The sequence below is a fragment of the Mus caroli genome, chromosome 9 (genome assembly GCF_900094665.2).
Source record: "Mus caroli chromosome 9, CAROLI_EIJ_v1.1, whole genome shotgun sequence".
Lineage (NCBI taxonomy): Eukaryota > Metazoa > Chordata > Mammalia > Rodentia > Muridae > Mus > Mus caroli.
In genome coordinates, this window is record NC_034578.1 from 56867660 (window position 1) to 56883954 (window position 16295).

General features: G+C 49.5%; 2 protein-coding genes across 8 annotated transcripts in view; both read left to right on the forward strand.

The window, feature by feature from the left end:
• Positions 1–12534, forward strand: part of Pkm (pyruvate kinase M1/2) — a 23127-nt gene extending 10593 nt beyond the window's left edge. For 3 of the 5 annotated variants that reach the window (XM_021171215.2, XM_021171218.2, XM_029481621.1), the window contains 8 exons: positions 2141–2272; positions 2527–2713; positions 3905–4175; positions 5044–5194; positions 5395–5547; positions 8980–9146; positions 11203–11384; positions 11891–12534. In XM_021171215.2, the coding sequence (XP_021026874.1) occupies positions 2141–2272; positions 2527–2713; positions 3905–4175; positions 5044–5194; positions 5395–5547; positions 8980–9146; positions 11203–11384; positions 11891–11997 (1350 nt within the window). In that variant the 3' untranslated portion in view covers positions 11998–12534. Of the gene's footprint in view, positions 1–2140; positions 2273–2526; positions 2714–3904; positions 4176–5043; positions 5195–5394; positions 5548–8443; positions 8611–8979; positions 9147–11202; positions 11385–11890 lie in introns of all 5 variants that reach the window. The other 2 variants (XM_021171214.2, XM_021171211.2) reach the window with 1 other exon arrangement.
• An 804-nt stretch (positions 12535–13338) lies between these two features.
• Gramd2a (GRAM domain containing 2A) overlaps positions 13339–16295 on the forward strand; it is a 104188-nt gene continuing 101231 nt past the window's right edge. For all 3 annotated transcript variants that reach the window (XM_029481622.1, XM_029481623.1, XM_029481624.1), the window contains exon 1: positions 13339–13407. In XM_029481622.1, the coding sequence (XP_029337482.1) occupies positions 13367–13407 (41 nt within the window). In that variant the 5' untranslated portion in view covers positions 13339–13366. The remainder of the gene's footprint in view (positions 13408–16295) is intronic.

A 16295-nucleotide genomic window follows, 5' to 3' on the forward strand; every position in this document is an offset into this window, starting at 1 on the left:
TGCCTCCTGAGTGCTGGGATTAAAGGCATGTGCCACCACTGCCCGGCTTTTTAAATGCTTTCTAACTTGACTGTGGATTTCCTCCTGGTATTGGTGAAGGAGGGAAGGAGACTCCTCGCTGCCTCTTGGTTTCTGTGTCCTATTTAGAGTAAAAGTATTAGCCCTGTGCTGTTTGCCCTCTGACCTTTCGAAGTTGTTTGGACTAAAAATGGATGGAGAAGAATGGTCCAAGAAGCGAACCCCTTCTTCCCAGAACATGAGAATCTTCATAGATTCCCTAACCCATATTCCATAAATAGCTTGGAGGCTAGTGCCCAAATGTCATGGGACCTGAGATAGGTCCTCAGGCACCTAAGCAATATTTGACACATTCTTGCTGGGTGTGGTGGTACAGGATTGTGGTTTTGAGGCCAGATTGGGGACTAGCCTCAGTAACATAGTAAGATCCTATTGCAAACCAGGAGAGGTCGTTGTTTTCTAAACTCTGTGGCTTTCCACAGGAGCTCCCAGGAAGAAGGTGAGCCTGGTTCAGAGTCAGAACTAGGGCCACTTGCCATGGTCCTTGCGAGTAGTCTGTTCAGTCAGGCAAAAATAGATTTGGAGGTGCTGACCTTTAGGGCTCTTTAGTCCAGTAAAATAACACCATGCAGCAGGTCTGAGAGGGCAGGGGACAGTGAGAATGCCCAGACCGCTGGGCAGGCCGGCTCTGCCCTTGGTTTCAGACTTTAGGGCATTAGAGATTGGCTGTACTTTTTATATCACAATCTAAAGCTTCACCACGAGTCAGGGCTCTTACTCCTTGTGCACCTTCAGTGAGGCGCTGGGTGGTGCTGGTCTTGGTGATTTCCCTGGAGACCATGGAAACCAAGCTCCTTCCCTCTGACAGGAACGTCAGCCTGCTAGCTGCACCTGATCTTGACAGCTTTGGCGGTGTCTCTTAATTCCCATCTCTTGCTTTTCACATAGTCAAGATGTGTCATTCTTGCTGAACAGGCAGTACTGTACTCCCACACTGGCTTTTAAACAGCCTAAATTTAGAGCCTCTACAAGAACGGCACTGATGGTTGCCAGTCTTCACCATTTGGTTACATGCCAGAAAAACCACAGCTGTGATAATGGATAGCACGACCCAGCTCCCAGCAGTGTTACCATGCAGGGAAGGTTAATTCCACCACCAGACACTCCAATCACAATGCAGCTTTATACACACGAAGCTCGTGAATGTGCTGGGGTGTGTAACTCAGTGTGTACAGCCATGATTCTTCAGTGGAAATTAAGGGGAAAATCCAAACTTCTAGAGGATCTCTAAAGCAAACGAAGGCAGTTGGTAGTCACTATTTTGGGATATCTGGAGCTGGGTTACTGGGTGGTGGTCAGCCTTCGGGCAGCTTTGGTCCTTGTGGATGAATGGTGGTTCCAGCTCTGCTCTAACAAACAGGCTTGCAGGTGTTTTGCTGTGCTCAGTGGTTCAAGGACCAGGCTCATAAAGTGCTGAATTGAATGGTCCATTGTCACCAGTGTCACATGGGATATGCACTGGCAACAAACTATTTTGCTATCTTGGCTCTGAGTCCCAGATAGGAAAGGGAAAAGGTTTTGGGGAAACTTAATTACAAGTGAAGAAAGCAAAGGCAGCTGCACTGGGGCAGGCTCCTGGTCGGAGGAAGTGGTTGTGAAAGCAGGGTCTGCGTGACTAGAGCAATGAGCTGTTTAGCTCAGCCATTGCTCACTAAGTCAACAGCTTTGAGTTTGAATTGCAGTTGGGATCGATAGTGAAAACAGATAGAGGCCGCCAGAGCAGAAGTCTTCAAACACAAATCCTGGGTCTTTGCTTGTCCTGGTTAGCATCCTTTGGTGAGTCCTAGGGACACTGGAACAACAGAAGGGGGACCCACAGGATGGGTTTATAGTCTTCCCTTTAGTTAATTTTGATGGCAGGATTCTGGAACGGTGTGATGCTGTTGTGTAGAGGGAGGCATGGATATTGCTAAGGTTAGGAGATGGGTGAAGGTCAGGAGTCAGACATTTTTTTTTTTTTTTTTTTTTTTTTTGCTAATTGATCATCTTTGGCTCCAGGGTGGGGATTGGAAACTGGACAGGGGTTTGGAGGACACCTGCTAATCTGCCCTTCTTTCTCCAGTACCATGCAGAGACCATCAAGAATGTCCGTGAAGCCACAGAAAGCTTTGCATCTGATCCCATTCTCTACCGTCCTGTTGCGGTGGCTCTGGATACAAAGGGACCTGAGATCCGGACTGGACTCATCAAGGGCGTGAGTATCTAGGATAGCTTATTTTCATCTGCCTGGTAGGAACTGTTAGGGGGTCACACTTTTGCTATGTAAATAACCTATTTAGTCTCACTCTGGGGAACGGGTATTTTGTTTGTTTTATTTCTTCCTCAATATACAAATTCAGAATTTATAGAAAGGTGAGAGGTTTCTTTGGACTTTGAGCCATTTGAGCGCCCCCATCAGGGGCATTGGCTTCTTCAGTTCACACTCCCATGTGCTGCTTTAATCCATAGAGCGGTACTGCTGAGGTGGAGCTGAAGAAGGGAGCCACTCTGAAGATCACCCTGGACAACGCTTACATGGAGAAGTGTGACGAGAACATCCTGTGGCTGGACTACAAGAACATCTGCAAGGTGGTGGAGGTTGGCAGCAAGATCTACGTGGACGATGGGCTCATCTCACTGCAGGTGAAGGAGAAAGGTATGTCTGGTACATAGTCTGTGGCCTAATGCCAACTCCAATCCCCAGAGCTCTGGTAAGCACAGACCTCGATATGTATGAAGATCTGGGTTTAATCTCCAGAGGATCAAAAGTCTAAGGTTATTGTTGGTCTGCATCCCTGACCTGTCTGAAATACTGTCTCAGAAAAAAGGCAGATGGGGCTGGAGAGATGGCTCAGTACTGACTTCCGAAGGTCCTGAGTTCAAATATCCCAGTAACCACATGGTGGCTCACAACCATCTATAATGGTTGTGATGCCCTCTTCTGGTGTCTAAAGACAGCTACAGCATATATAAAAAAATCTTTGGGCCGGAGCAAGCGGAGGGTCCTAAGTTCAATTCCCAGTAGTCACATGATGGCTCACAAACCATCTCTACAGCTACAGTGTACAGATAAAATACATTAAATAAATAAATAATTTATTTTAAAAAGAAAAGGGCCAATAACCTACAAAGGTCCAGGTACCTTTAGTCCTCCGTCCTAGCATTCGGGAATCAGGAAGGTGGAGATGTCTCAGTGTAGCATATGTTAGACTACTGGTTATGCCTTAGAATGAGAGTTAAAGTTACTTATTCTAAACACTTTGTGACAGTTTGAGAGGGTTTCCTATAGCTAGCCTTGAACTCTTGATTCTTCTGTTTCCACCTCCCAAATGCTAGTGTGGTGGCGCACGCCTTTAGTCCCAGTACAGAGGCAGAGGCAGGCAGATTTCTGAGTTCAAGGCCAGCCTAGTCTACAAAGTGAGTTCCAGGACAGCCAGGGCTACACAGAGAAACCCTGTCTCAAAAAAACAAAGAATATACACCACCACGTGTGGCTATTTGTTTATTCATTAATTTGAGGCAAGGTTTCCCTTTGTAACCCTGCCTGACTTGGAATTAAACTGTATATGTAGACCAGGCTGGTCTTGAACTCAAAGGTCTATTTGCATTTGCCTCTTGTGCTACCATACTTAAAACTCAAATTTTCTTAGCAGTCTGTGAGTAGGTATTATTTATAGGCGAGAAAACTGACTTGGCTTTCCTGAAGTGTTGGAGCCTATTTTGGGTTTTTTTGTTTGTTTATTTGTTTGGTTTTTGTGTGTTTTGGAGTCTTAATTATGGCTCTAGAGTCATCCTCCTGCTGGCTTCTTGCAAATTGGGGTGATCTTCTGTGATCCCTTTCACACAGGTGCTGACTTCCTGGTGACAGAGGTGGAGAATGGTGGCTCCTTGGGCAGCAAGAAGGGCGTGAACCTGCCTGGAGCTGCTGTGGATCTCCCTGCTGTGTCAGAAAAGGACATCCAGGACCTGAAGTTTGGGGTGGAGCAGGATGTGGACATGGTGTTTGCATCTTTCATCCGCAAGGCAGCCGACGTGCATGAAGTCAGGAAGGTGCTGGGAGAGAAGGGCAAGAACATCAAGATCATCAGCAAAATCGAGAACCATGAAGGTGTCCGAAGGTGAGTCCCGAGACCCTTCCATTGCCCAGCCCTTGAGAGGTGTGGCCATGGTGTGTCCCGGATACCTGCTCAGCAAAATACAGCCTGCTGGGACTGGTCCAGGAGGACAGCTGAATCAGCATCAGGGAGGCCAAGTATTTTTAGTCATCATTTTGGGACCCAGCTGGATACTCAGGGCCTCAGGTGTCCATGCTAAAGCTTGTAGCCTTAGAAATCTTCTGATCTGATGATGGTGCTGCTGAGGAGGGGCCCATTCAGCTTCCCATAGAGAAGCATGATGCTTTAGTTAAGGTGGCATTCATAAGGGTGAGTGGTTTATTGACACATGTTCATACTTGGCTTTCTCCCTACTGCTTCCCCTAGAACTGCTTCTGTGGGTTACAGTGGGCTTAGAGTTGGGGTGGCAATTGTTAACATACACTCACTGTCCTTGGCTCTGTGTCCTTTGTACTGGGCAACTGGGAGTCTCTATCTTGATAAGCCATAGGTGCTGATGACCTTGAGGAGCTGGGGAGTGGGTCAGCTCAAAGGGCAGCAGTCAGTGCCCTTAGCTAAATGATGATCCACTTTGTAGAAGACCCACTGGCCTCATTCTGTCTTTGAAGTGTCGATTAGGGAAGTACAAAACGGGGTGGGGGGGAGTGAGATGCAGACCAAAACCTCCCTGAATTATTTATTGTGGTGTTTAAGACATCCAGCCAGTAAAATGGTTGTGCTGTGGGTATCGTCATATTGTGCTGTGGATGCCCCCTCGCCTGTGTGCCTCTGGGTGTGGCCTTTGAAAGCATCTCCGTCGGGATCCCAGGAGAGTTTGGTCCACACTTTGGTTGTGCTTCCTGTTCTCTATTATCTTTCTCTACTTTACCAGGTTTGATGAGATCTTGGAGGCCAGTGATGGGATCATGGTGGCTCGTGGTGACCTGGGCATTGAGATTCCTGCAGAGAAGGTCTTCCTGGCTCAGAAGATGATGATCGGGAGATGCAACCGAGCTGGGAAGCCTGTCATCTGTGCCACACAGGCATGTGCTATTTCCTTCCTTCTGCATTCTCCACCTAGGGGACCTGGCCTTGTCCTGTCCTTTGGGCACACACAGCTGAGATCTGTGCACCTGCACAATCTTAAGGGAATTATCTTGGCAATTATTACTGAAGATGGCATAGGATCTTCTACCATTTGGTGATGGTCTTTTACCGAGAGCCCTTGTCTGTCCCCTCCTAGATGCTGGAGAGCATGATCAAGAAGCCACGCCCCACCCGTGCTGAAGGCAGTGATGTGGCCAATGCAGTCCTGGATGGAGCAGATTGCATCATGCTGTCTGGAGAAACAGCCAAGGGGGACTACCCTCTGGAGGCTGTCCGCATGCAGCACCTGGTAAGTCCTCCGAGCCTACCACCAAGGCCTCTGCTCACCCAGTCTTTTACCTCCCTCCGACCACGGCCAGAAGAGTGAGGTGTGTGGAGCATGCTCTGCTTCTTGATTTTCATGTTGTGCTCTCACTGCCTGCGCCCCACCACATTGTCCTGCTCTGGTGACCTTTTCCATTACGTAGGCCACATCTGGCTAAAATATTGAAGTCCTAGGACTTAGTCAAGGGATACCTTCCTCCCTCCTGAACACCCAGACGGCAGGGTGGCCTCTATTCTAAAGGAGCCAAGGGTTTGTATTCTCAGCTGTTCCGCCTGGTTTGGCTTCTAATTTGATCTCTTGATGGTCCCATGAGCAGATGCTTCTCTGCACTGCAGGCTGTAGCCATACTAAGCTGCTTTGAGCTGGCCTTGCATGGTGCCTGTCACATGGGACATCTCTTGCTATGCCAGACCCAAAATAGGGCTATAAATAGCTCTGGGCGTGGGGAATGGATGTTGAATTTAGCAGGTTCTGGACTGGGGATTATAAGACTTTCTCTGGGCAAATATATGCTCTTTTTGACTAAGTCTTCTGGTTTCAGTAAGATAGGGTCTGGAGGTCCAGCATTCAGAGCCTGGGGCAGGAAGATAGCTGGAGGCTAGGCTGGACTAGAATAAGACATTATCTTATAGAAACAACAGACTTCCAGCTGACCTGACTCCTGCTGACTGTTGATGGGTGAGGACCCAGAACTTCCTGAACAGAGCAGTTAACTAGGGCATCAGTTAGGTCCTTTGCCTGATGAAAGTATTGTTAGCTAACTTTCTTGGAGCTTTTCTATTCCCTTTTCAGTCAGCAAAGAACCACTGTCCTTTTTGTGTCTCCAGTTTCCAACAAGCCCCCAAACTGAAAGAAAAGCCCCCTCAGGATTAGGCATCTTACCTTGCTTCATTTGTGTACAGCTGTTGAGTAGATTCCATGAACTTCCCATGGTTTATCTGAATTGTAGCTGTAGCCAGATGTGTGCCTATATTGAAACAGACCAGCCGTTTTGTAGAAGTGTGTTATGGCTTGGACTCAGCTGGTCACCTCCTGATCTGATTGGTATTGGGAGCTCCACAGCTTCTCAGTAGCTAGCATGCAGACATTCTCCAGCAGTCTGTGTGCCTTTCTGATCGACACCAAACACCCTTTTCTAGTCACCTTCTTAGTTGTCTTGTCAGAGTGGTCAGGAACAAGACGAGGTATTCTAAAGCGTGCAGCCACATACATGGATTTAGTTTTGTGTAGCTCGGGGTGACTTTATATGACCGCAAGACCTTGCCCAAGGTGGCATTTGATGAGATTAATTATAATTAATTAGTCATAAATTAAACAATTTGCTGTCATAATGAAATGTTAGATAACCCTCTGGGCTCATTGATGTAATCTTTGTATTCTCATTATTTTTTTAAAGGGAATCACATGTGAAAAGTGTGTTTGAGCACAGATTTGCTGTCTCATAGGGCCAGCCAGCTGTCTGTTTGCACCGTGCTGTAGCAGGTGTGGGCAGAGTAGGAGTTAGTTCTCATGTCCTGCCCTCTCTCATGCCCTGCCCTTTCCTTAGAACCTCGAGGCTGGAATTGCATGGCCCTGCTCAGAAGATGAGTCACAGAGTCCGGGTTAGACTGTGGCTGCCCCTTCAGGGGGTGCAAGCTTCTCTCTCATCAGTTAACACTCAGGACAGCTTCTCCCCTTCATCTGTTCACTGCCTCCTCCTGTGTCTAACTGATATAGTTCATGACCTGTAATTAAGAGCTAGGCATCCCAGCTATGGTCGTTTCCTGTCCTTTGGGCTGCATGCATTCCATTTATTTGTAACCAAAAGAATTCTTTCCACTTGCAAATCTGCTAATACTACCAATAAATGTGAGTTTCTAGTTTTACATCCTCTCTATACTAAGATACTTGGGATTGCACTCTCTAAAACTTAGATTTTCTTTCTAATGCCTGGTTTTACTTGAACAGATAGTCTATATATAACACATTTGCTGTCTGTAACGGTTTTAATTGCTAAGTTATAATTGGTGTCTTAAGGCATGCATGCTTTCTCAGGCATCTGCCTCTTCACACGGCTGTTCAGTGTACTGTGTCCAAGTGAGCCAGAGTTGGCCACTGTTCTGTTTAGAACTGGTGCACCATGTAACTTTGGCTCTTTTGACTTTTGATCCCAGCTTTCAGAGCTGCCCAGATGTTTCCATTGTAAACCACGTGCAAGGACTCACTCTTGTATGTAGGCTAAGCTAGATGTCTTGTAACCACACAGCCGTGTGTGGAGGGGAGGCCTAGTTCTTCCTGTAAGCTGTGTCATGAGGCAGTGTGGTCAAGTGGAAGTGGCTCCACCTTGGCATCTTTCCATGCCAAGGTCCTAGGGCCTAACAATATGTCCCCTTCTTAGCTTCAATCAAAAACAAAAGAAATTGATGGTGCCTGCCTGTTATCCTAGCACTTGAGAGGCTGAGGCAAAGAAAATAGTGATTTTTGAGGATAACTGGCAAGTTCAAGGCTAATAGGGGCTATGGTAAGATCCCATCTCATAAACACATGGGGGTGAGATTTTGTTGTTGTTGTTGTTGTTTTTGTTTTTAAAGAAACAAAGGGGAAAGTCCCAAAAGGGTAATATCTTTCCAGAACGGAAGGAACTTTCCTTGTGTTTGAACAGTAAGGGAAAAAGGAGAGCAGCCCAAAATCTCACACAACCATTCCAGGAGCATATGGGCTTTGACCACCCTGCCTCTGCATCTGCCTCTGCATGAAGAAAAGATTTAACCTAAGGGTGCCTTCCTTCCTCTCTGATGTAGATCCCTGTCTTTCCATGTGTTGTCTCTCTTGTTTTTGCCTTTATCCCTCTTCCTTATCCCTCCTACCCTAAACCTTACAGATAGCTCGGGAGGCTGAGGCAGCCATGTTCCACCGTCTGCTGTTTGAAGAGCTTGTGCGAGCCTCCAGTCACTCCACAGACCTCATGGAGGCCATGGCCATGGGCAGCGTGGAGGCCTCTTATAAGTGTTTAGCGGCAGCTTTGATAGTTCTCACGGAGTCTGGCAGGTAGGGCCCTAAGGGCAGGTATCATTATAGGATAACCAGCTTCTCGCGCAACTAGGCCTGCTATATGCCTGAGCCTAGGCACAGCCTCTCTCCTTCAGGAAGACAGCCAAGGTCACCATAGGGCAGGACCAAAGGATTCCCTTGGGCACACTGGAAGTCACAGCACCTGGTCAGGATGGTTCCTGTGGAGTTTCTAATCTTGCTCAGTTCAGAACATGGAGTGGCTCACCTCCTGGCCATTTTTGTGCCCAGGGACATGTTCCTTCCCAGTTGTCTGTGACTCCTTTCCTCCCTCTCCATTTGTGACAAAGCTCTGACAAAGCCCTGTCCCCCCGTCCTCGTCCCTCTGGACGGATGTTGCTCCCCTAGATTGCCCGAGAGGCAGAGGCTGCCATCTACCACTTGCAGCTATTCGAGGAACTCCGCCGCCTGGCGCCCATTACCAGCGACCCCACAGAAGCTGCCGCCGTGGGTGCCGTGGAGGCCTCCTTCAAGTGCTGCAGTGGGGCCATTATCGTGCTCACCAAGTCTGGCAGGTAGGAGGCGGCAGTGGCTCCCTGGGGATGCCCACGCTCAGTTGGCGCCTCTCCTTGGGGATGCCAAGAGTGAGTGGCTCTGGGCCAGTTTAAGGCCCCTGGCTGCCACTAGAGGACTCCAGGCAGCACTCACAGGTAGAGCAAACCAACTGGCTGGCTCCAGTGCACGTTCAAAGCCTGCCTCACAGAGAGCTGGAACAAATACCCAGTTTCACCGTGATTAGTACTGTGGGGCCTTTTGACAGAACACTGCGTGGCAGCTGGGCATGGTGGAGCATGCCTCTAATCTCAGCACTTGGGCCAAAGAGGTAGGCGAATGTCTGGATTTGTAGCCTGTCCAGTCTACAAAGTGAGTTCCAGGACAGAGCCCTACCTCACAAAATAGCTCAGCTGGTAAAATTACTACACAAGCTTGACCCATATTTGGTCTCCAGAAACCATGAAGGCTGGCCCCCAGGTATGCCCAAGAGTACACACTTGGAGGGGTCTCAGTGGATAAAGGATTTACACAATCGTGACAATCTGAATTTGAATCTGGCACCTTAAAGGTTTTTTAGGAGCACTGTCAGTTCTTTCAGAGGCCCAACACCTGCCTATATGGCAGCTCACAACTGACTCCAGTCCTGGGGAAATCTAATGCCCTGGTCTAACCTTCAGACACTATGTATATGTGATGTGCTAATGCATGTTGTCAGAATACCCAGGCAGCTGAAGTGAATGTGCTGTGGAGGGAGAGAGGGAGGTGCCCAGTGTCTATCTATAGCACAATAGATAAAAATACCCAAGTGTGGTGTTGTGTGCCTATAATCCCAGTGCTCATGGTGCAGAGGAAGAAAGAGCAAGTTGTATCACAGCCTCGCTACAGAAAGCCAAACACATGTAAAATCAGTGTGGAGGGCTAGGCACTGTCTGTCTCCCTAAGGCACTGTTCATGAACTAAGTAACAGAAAGCTACTTAGGCCAGGGCTGAGGATGGCGGCCTCTGTGTAAGCTTGGCCATGAATGTTGGTATGTAACTGGAAGCCAGGGATGATGGGGTGCTGAGAAACGGGGACACTATCATTTATAGTCCTGGAGTTTTGAAAGCTCTAAAATACAAGGTCTATGCTAATTCTGGGGTTTCTCTGAAGAGTTCCTGGTTCCAGCAGCTACCTCCTTCCTTCAGAGCCTGTGTATACAGGCCAGCATGAAGCAGGGTATTCATTCTGCTGTGGAATCCCTCAGTCCCCAGTGCCTAGCTAACTGAGTAAGCCTGAAACAGATCGGATAGAGATAGACACTATCATCTGTTACAGGTTGAGAATAGGGGTTCCCTACATTCCCAAAGGATCTTGAATGGCCAGACATTCCTCTTACCATACCTGATCACCACCCAGATTTCTTTTTCTTTAAGATTTATTTATTATATCTAAGTACACTGTAGCTGTCTTCAGATGCACCAGAAGAGGGTGTCAGATCTCATTATGGATGGTTGTGAGCCACCATGTGGTTGCTGGGACCTGAACTCAGGATCTTCGGAAGAGCAGTCAGTGCTTCCAACCACTGAGCCACCTCTCCAGCCCCACCACCCAGATTTCTAAAACCATAGAAATTCTGAGGTTTCTTTTAACATCAGCTGCTAGGACTCTCAAAGGAACAGTATAGTGTTATGGTGAACATTGTTGGCTTCCAGGGCCTGGTAACTCTGCTGCTGTTCTTTGCAGATACCAGAAGTCAGGAGCTAGACACATGGTACTTGGATTGTAAAAGTTGCTGGCAGCTACAGGAGTGGGTTCTGCTGAGATTGGGCCAAAGCTGCCTCACTGCCAGATGGAAGGGTTCATGGTGTGGGAAGAATTCTACCAGCCATGGTCCTATAGGACTGCCCGTACTGAGAGCAGGATAATCATCTTAGAAAAGACAGGACAGGTCTTGAGGGGCAGGCCAGGCCTTGAAACAGTTGTCAGTGGGCAAAGCCTGTGGTCCAGAGTTGAATTAGAGGGGACTACTTTTGGCTTACTGAAAGGGTCTTATGACATGCTTAACGGTCAGTCTTTCCAACCTGTTTCCATCTCAGGAGTGCTCACCAAGTGGCCAGGTACCGCCCTCGGGCTCCTATCATTGCCGTGACTCGCAATCCCCAGACTGCTCGCCAGGCCCATCTGTACCGTGGCATTTTCCCTGTGCTGTGTAAGGATGCCGTACTGAATGCCTGGGCTGAGGATGTGGACCTTCGTGTAAACTTGGCCATGGATGTTGGTATGTAGCTGGAAACAAGGGAATGATGAAGTGCTGATAGACGGGGACCCTAGAACTACCACTTCCTGAAGTCCACCCAGTTGTAAGATTAGCTGGAGCTACTGTCCTGAGAAGGGTGGGGTTAGAGGGTGGGGAACACAAGCTTTTGTGGCCTTATTCCTATATAGAGACAAGGGGGCAGCTGACCCTGACCTTGGGCAAGGATCTCCACTCTCTAGAGTATAAACTGAATGGTGTCCAAAGGTCTCTGCATTCTGAGTTCAGTCTCAGCCCTTGTTTAGGCTAGGAGGCGTGCACCATCTTGTGGTAAGAAGAAGTAACTGGCAACCTGCTCCCCTACCCAGATTAGGATTACTAGGGCATTTATTTGCACCTGCCTTGTTGGATTTGTGTCTGGGTTGGGAAAAGTGCCACCTTGTGGTAGGAGAAAGTAATTAGGACTGGGTGGGGCGTTGCAGTTTTCCTCAAGTGTATACCTCTACTCACCAACCTCCTTTTCCCCCCAGGCAAGGCCCGAGGCTTCTTCAAGAAGGGAGATGTGGTCATTGTGCTGACCGGGTGGCGCCCTGGCTCTGGATTCACCAACACCATGCGTGTAGTGCCTGTACCTTGATGGCCCTCTGGAGCCCCTCTTCTAGCCCCTGTCCCTTCCCCTCCCCTATCTTTCCATTAGGCCAGCAACGCTTGTAGTGCTCACTCTGGGCCATAGTGTGGCGCTGGTGGGCTGGGACACCAGGGAAAATTAATGCCTCTAAAACATGCAATAGAGACCAGCTATTATTCATGGCCCTACCTGAGCCAGGGGTGGAGGAGGAATGCAGGATTGGAAACCCTCTGACTTTATCACAGAAGGGCAGCAGCATCTCTGTACTTTGCTTCTGTAGAAAGCTGTCAGAGAATTCCCAGCCCTGGACTGGAGTCAGGAGACAGCAAAAGAGTAGGGGCTGGGGGTGTGGGGCCCAGGGTCCCAGTGTAGATGACGTTTGCCCTGGCCCTGACCTGCTTTCCCAACAGCTTTGGCCTCCCCACTCCTTGTGCACTCCACTTCTGTCACTGCAGACACTCCACTCTCCACCTTGTATTCTGCAGAGTCTCCAGGCCTGTTGCTATAGTGCCCACCTGAATGTCAATAAACAGCAGCTGAAGCACCTGTGTTCTGTTTTGTTTGGTTTTTTTTCTGGGGGTTGGGGGTGGTGGTCGAGCCCTGCCCTCTGAGCAGTTGAGAATGACAACAGCCAGGAGGCCTGGCTTTGGGTGCTATGGATCCACCAGATCACCTTCAGGCACAGGCCCACTGGAGACCTGGAGCTGAATACTTTGGGAGTATACCAAGTGCGGCTGTGTATCAGAAAGCTGATCCGTTCTATTTCAGGGCAAAGACTAGAAAAGTCTGGGACAGGTTCAGCTAGCACCTAGAATGGCGGAATGGTGGGCTGATCCTGCGGTAGAGGCTTCTTGAGGGCGCTGTAAGATGAGTCCCTGCTTGATACTTCATAAAACCCTCAGCCTCCTTAACAGATATACACAAAGGGTCTCTTGTTTTCCTGTTGCCCTCTCAGGAATAAGGTACATAGAAACAAGGTGGGACCCTTCTTGTCCCTGGCAACACCCAACAGCAAAGTGACCTAGTCAGAGGCCAAGGCCTCTGAAATTGAGAAGTTGCAGCACCAAGAGCTCAGGTTAGGTAGGTAAGGAGGTTGGAAGGCGGAGTAGAATGAAGAGCCCTGAGGGAACACGTGATATGAAGTCCCATAATTGAGGACCCAGGCCCTGGTTTCCTCGACCTCAATTTTGAAGACCTACCTGCAGCTGGGACCCATGAGGGGGCGGTCTGGGAGCCGGGAAGGCTCCACCAATTGAACCAAGCTCGTTCTGCGCGAGCGGCCAATAGGCGTGTGGGGGCGGGCCTTTCCCGGGGTGGGCGGTCCCCGGAGGGCACTGGGTCTGGCTCACGGCCTCGGGCTCCCGGAGAAGGCGCTGCGATGACCGCCCTGAGCCGTAGCGAGCCTGTCGAGGCGGGCAGGTAAGGGAGGCGTCCCGGGGCACCAGGTCCAGGAGGCTGCGGCGAGGCGCAGGGCGGCTCTGGGAGTGCCGCGCCTAGGCGCCTTCTGCCTGCCGGCTGGGCACTTCCAACCGCAGAAATTTAGGCTCGGGTCAAGCCGCTCCGAGGGGACCCTGCGCCTCCGCCCGGCTGTGAGGTGTGCGAGTCTGGTGCGATGTGTCCGATGTGTCTTGGTGTCATCTGGCGAGCGGAAGGCACGCTCCCTTCTTGGAATCACCTCTTGTCGGCCACCCTCGCGGTCCATTCATTTGTGTTTCATTCATTTCTCGCCATAACGACCCCCCCAGTCCCGGTTGTCTCCACACACAACCTGGCGCTCCCCTGTGGGCCCCTGCAAAATCAGCTCCTCTCCTCTCCTCTCCCAGCGGGATCTACTCTTAGGAGCACACTCGGCTGCCTCGGAGGCAACGTGGAGCTGTCCCAGCACGACTCGGCCGCACCCCGTGCGCCAGGCCCGGGCGGGCTGGGGCTGGTCTCCAAGCCCAGAGAGCTGGTTCAAAGTCGACTTGGGAGGAAAGGAAAGTTCTTGCAGGTAGTGGAGAATAAGTGGGGGGAGAGAAGACAGGAGGCAGCATGGCAGATGACATCAAGAATGGTAACTGTGAGCTGGAAGGGTAGGTAGTGTTTACCTAGCATATATAAGGCCTTGGATTTGATCCTCAGCACTGCATAAAACACATTGGTGATGCACATCTACAATTCCAGCACCGTATGCAAGATGGTTCATGCTTGCTGGCTCCTGGGAAGCTTACATGAGCTGAGATTCAGGGTCATCTTGGACTACATAATGATTTCAGGTCCAGCCCTGGGGAGTTAGGGAATTTAACTTTTGAAGTGGTGCAGATGAGATTATCTGGGGGAAGATGCGGCCTGTTGATGAAACTGTAAATTCTTGCTCCCACCCAGTCCCAAACCTGCAGGATTGGACATCCCTGGCCAGCCAGGATGGATTGAGGTGGGGCAAATGTGACCTTGTTCCCACATCAACCTTGGTATGTAGGGTGATGAGTTAGCACTCAATCCTCTAAGGGCTTGAGGGGGTGGACTAGCTGTGATCAGCCTTTGTCTCTGTGTTTGCCTCCTTCAACGTACGTGTCTGGTTGTGCAAAGGTGTCCTTCTACTCCTAAAGCAGAAAGACAAGAGTCTTGCCAGAAGAGATGGGTAGAGGCTATCCCTCGCCCTGTGGACCGCTCCTCAGTCTCCTCATAAGGCCAGTTAGACTGCAGCATAGAAAGGCGTTCTTAGAGTAAAGGTTAGAGTTTGACAGTCATTAAGGGTGTTCTTAGTGGGGACCTTGGGGCAAGTGAGCAGACCCAGTGGGCAAAGCTGACTGGTTTCTCCTCAGCATTCAGGTGTCTGCTGGGGCCAAATAGAAAAGGTTTTCTCAGCTTCCCAGAGGGCAAGAAGTTTCTAAATAGTCTGGAAAGGTCAGGCTGAGCCTCATCCAGGCCTTACTGTTGATGCTTGTTTTAAAATTTCAGAACTCAGGTTGGTCCTCAAAACTTTATCTGGGACTAGAAGTGCCTATATGTTAATTCATTTACTGGGGATGTTCTGGTGACCCCACTAGGAGTGAGGACACAGTATTCAGGGTGGTTTATGCTTGCTAGTCTCCAGGGAGCTAGCTTTCCCATGATCTGCTAGTGCCTGTCAAGGTGACTCAACCCAGCCCTTAAGCTGGCTAAGCTGTTGCTTTGGCTGCTGAGAGACATGTTCCCTATTTATAAGACTGACAGGAAGAGCTTCACTCTGAGAGTCAGAGATGAATTCAGATGCTCTTCCCACTTTGCTGCGACTTGGAGCAAATCACGTCTGTCTCAGAGCCTGCTTTATCACAAAGTAAGAAGAGATGTGACTTCGGCTCCCTAGAGACCACCCCTCCACACAGTGAGTGGTTCTACCCAATGAGTTTCCACCTTCACTTCTGGAGATGTCTCTGTTCTTTTCATATTTTTCCCTTTGCTGTGACTTGTCTTGGAAGCCCATCAAATCATGAAGGGTGTAGCGTTCCACTTCCACTTCAGTGTCTAGTACTTGAGTCTGGATCCTGGAAAATGATGTGTTCATCCTTCTCTGAGAGGAGAAGAGCAGTTTCCCTTAATTCCACAACGATCTTGGATACAGTGATGAGCCTGATAGCGGTCAGGCCTGGCCTCCGTACCTCTTCACATAGACTGTAGGGCATCACTCTCTCAGCCCCTAGTCTCTAACCTGTAAACTACGATTAATCCTCCTACCTGTTTATTAATGTAGGAATGGATGGGGATTAGGACAGATAGTCCCAAGAATGAGTTTCCTGAGGCCGGGGAGATGGCACAGTAGATAGCAACATTGTGGCTTAAACATGAGGGCCTGAGTTCCAGCTGGGTGTAGCCAGTAGACGTGCAACCTCAGCACTATAGAAGGGAGAGAAAGAGACATCACTGAGCCTCGCTCCAGGTTCTGAAAGACCCCATCTCAAGGGATTGAAGAGAGTGGTGGAGCAGGACACCAGACATTCTCCTCTAGCCTCCTTGAATGTGCACAGATACTCACCTACTACACACACACACACACACACACACACACACACACACACACGAGGAATGAGCTTCCTCCATGACTGAGAACAGTGTACCTGCCTATGGTGGCAGTGTGCGTTATTCTTAAGCATATAAGCTTCAAAGGGACAAACTGCCTCCCCTCTCTTCTTTCTCCCACATCTGCACATTTTTGTTAGTTGAGAAATCACTTGCCAGGCACTGATGGTGCACGCCTTTAATCCCAGCACTTGGGAGGCAGAGGAAGGCAGATCTCTGAGTTTGAGGCCAGCCTGGTCTACACAGTGAGTTCCAGGACAGCCAGGGCT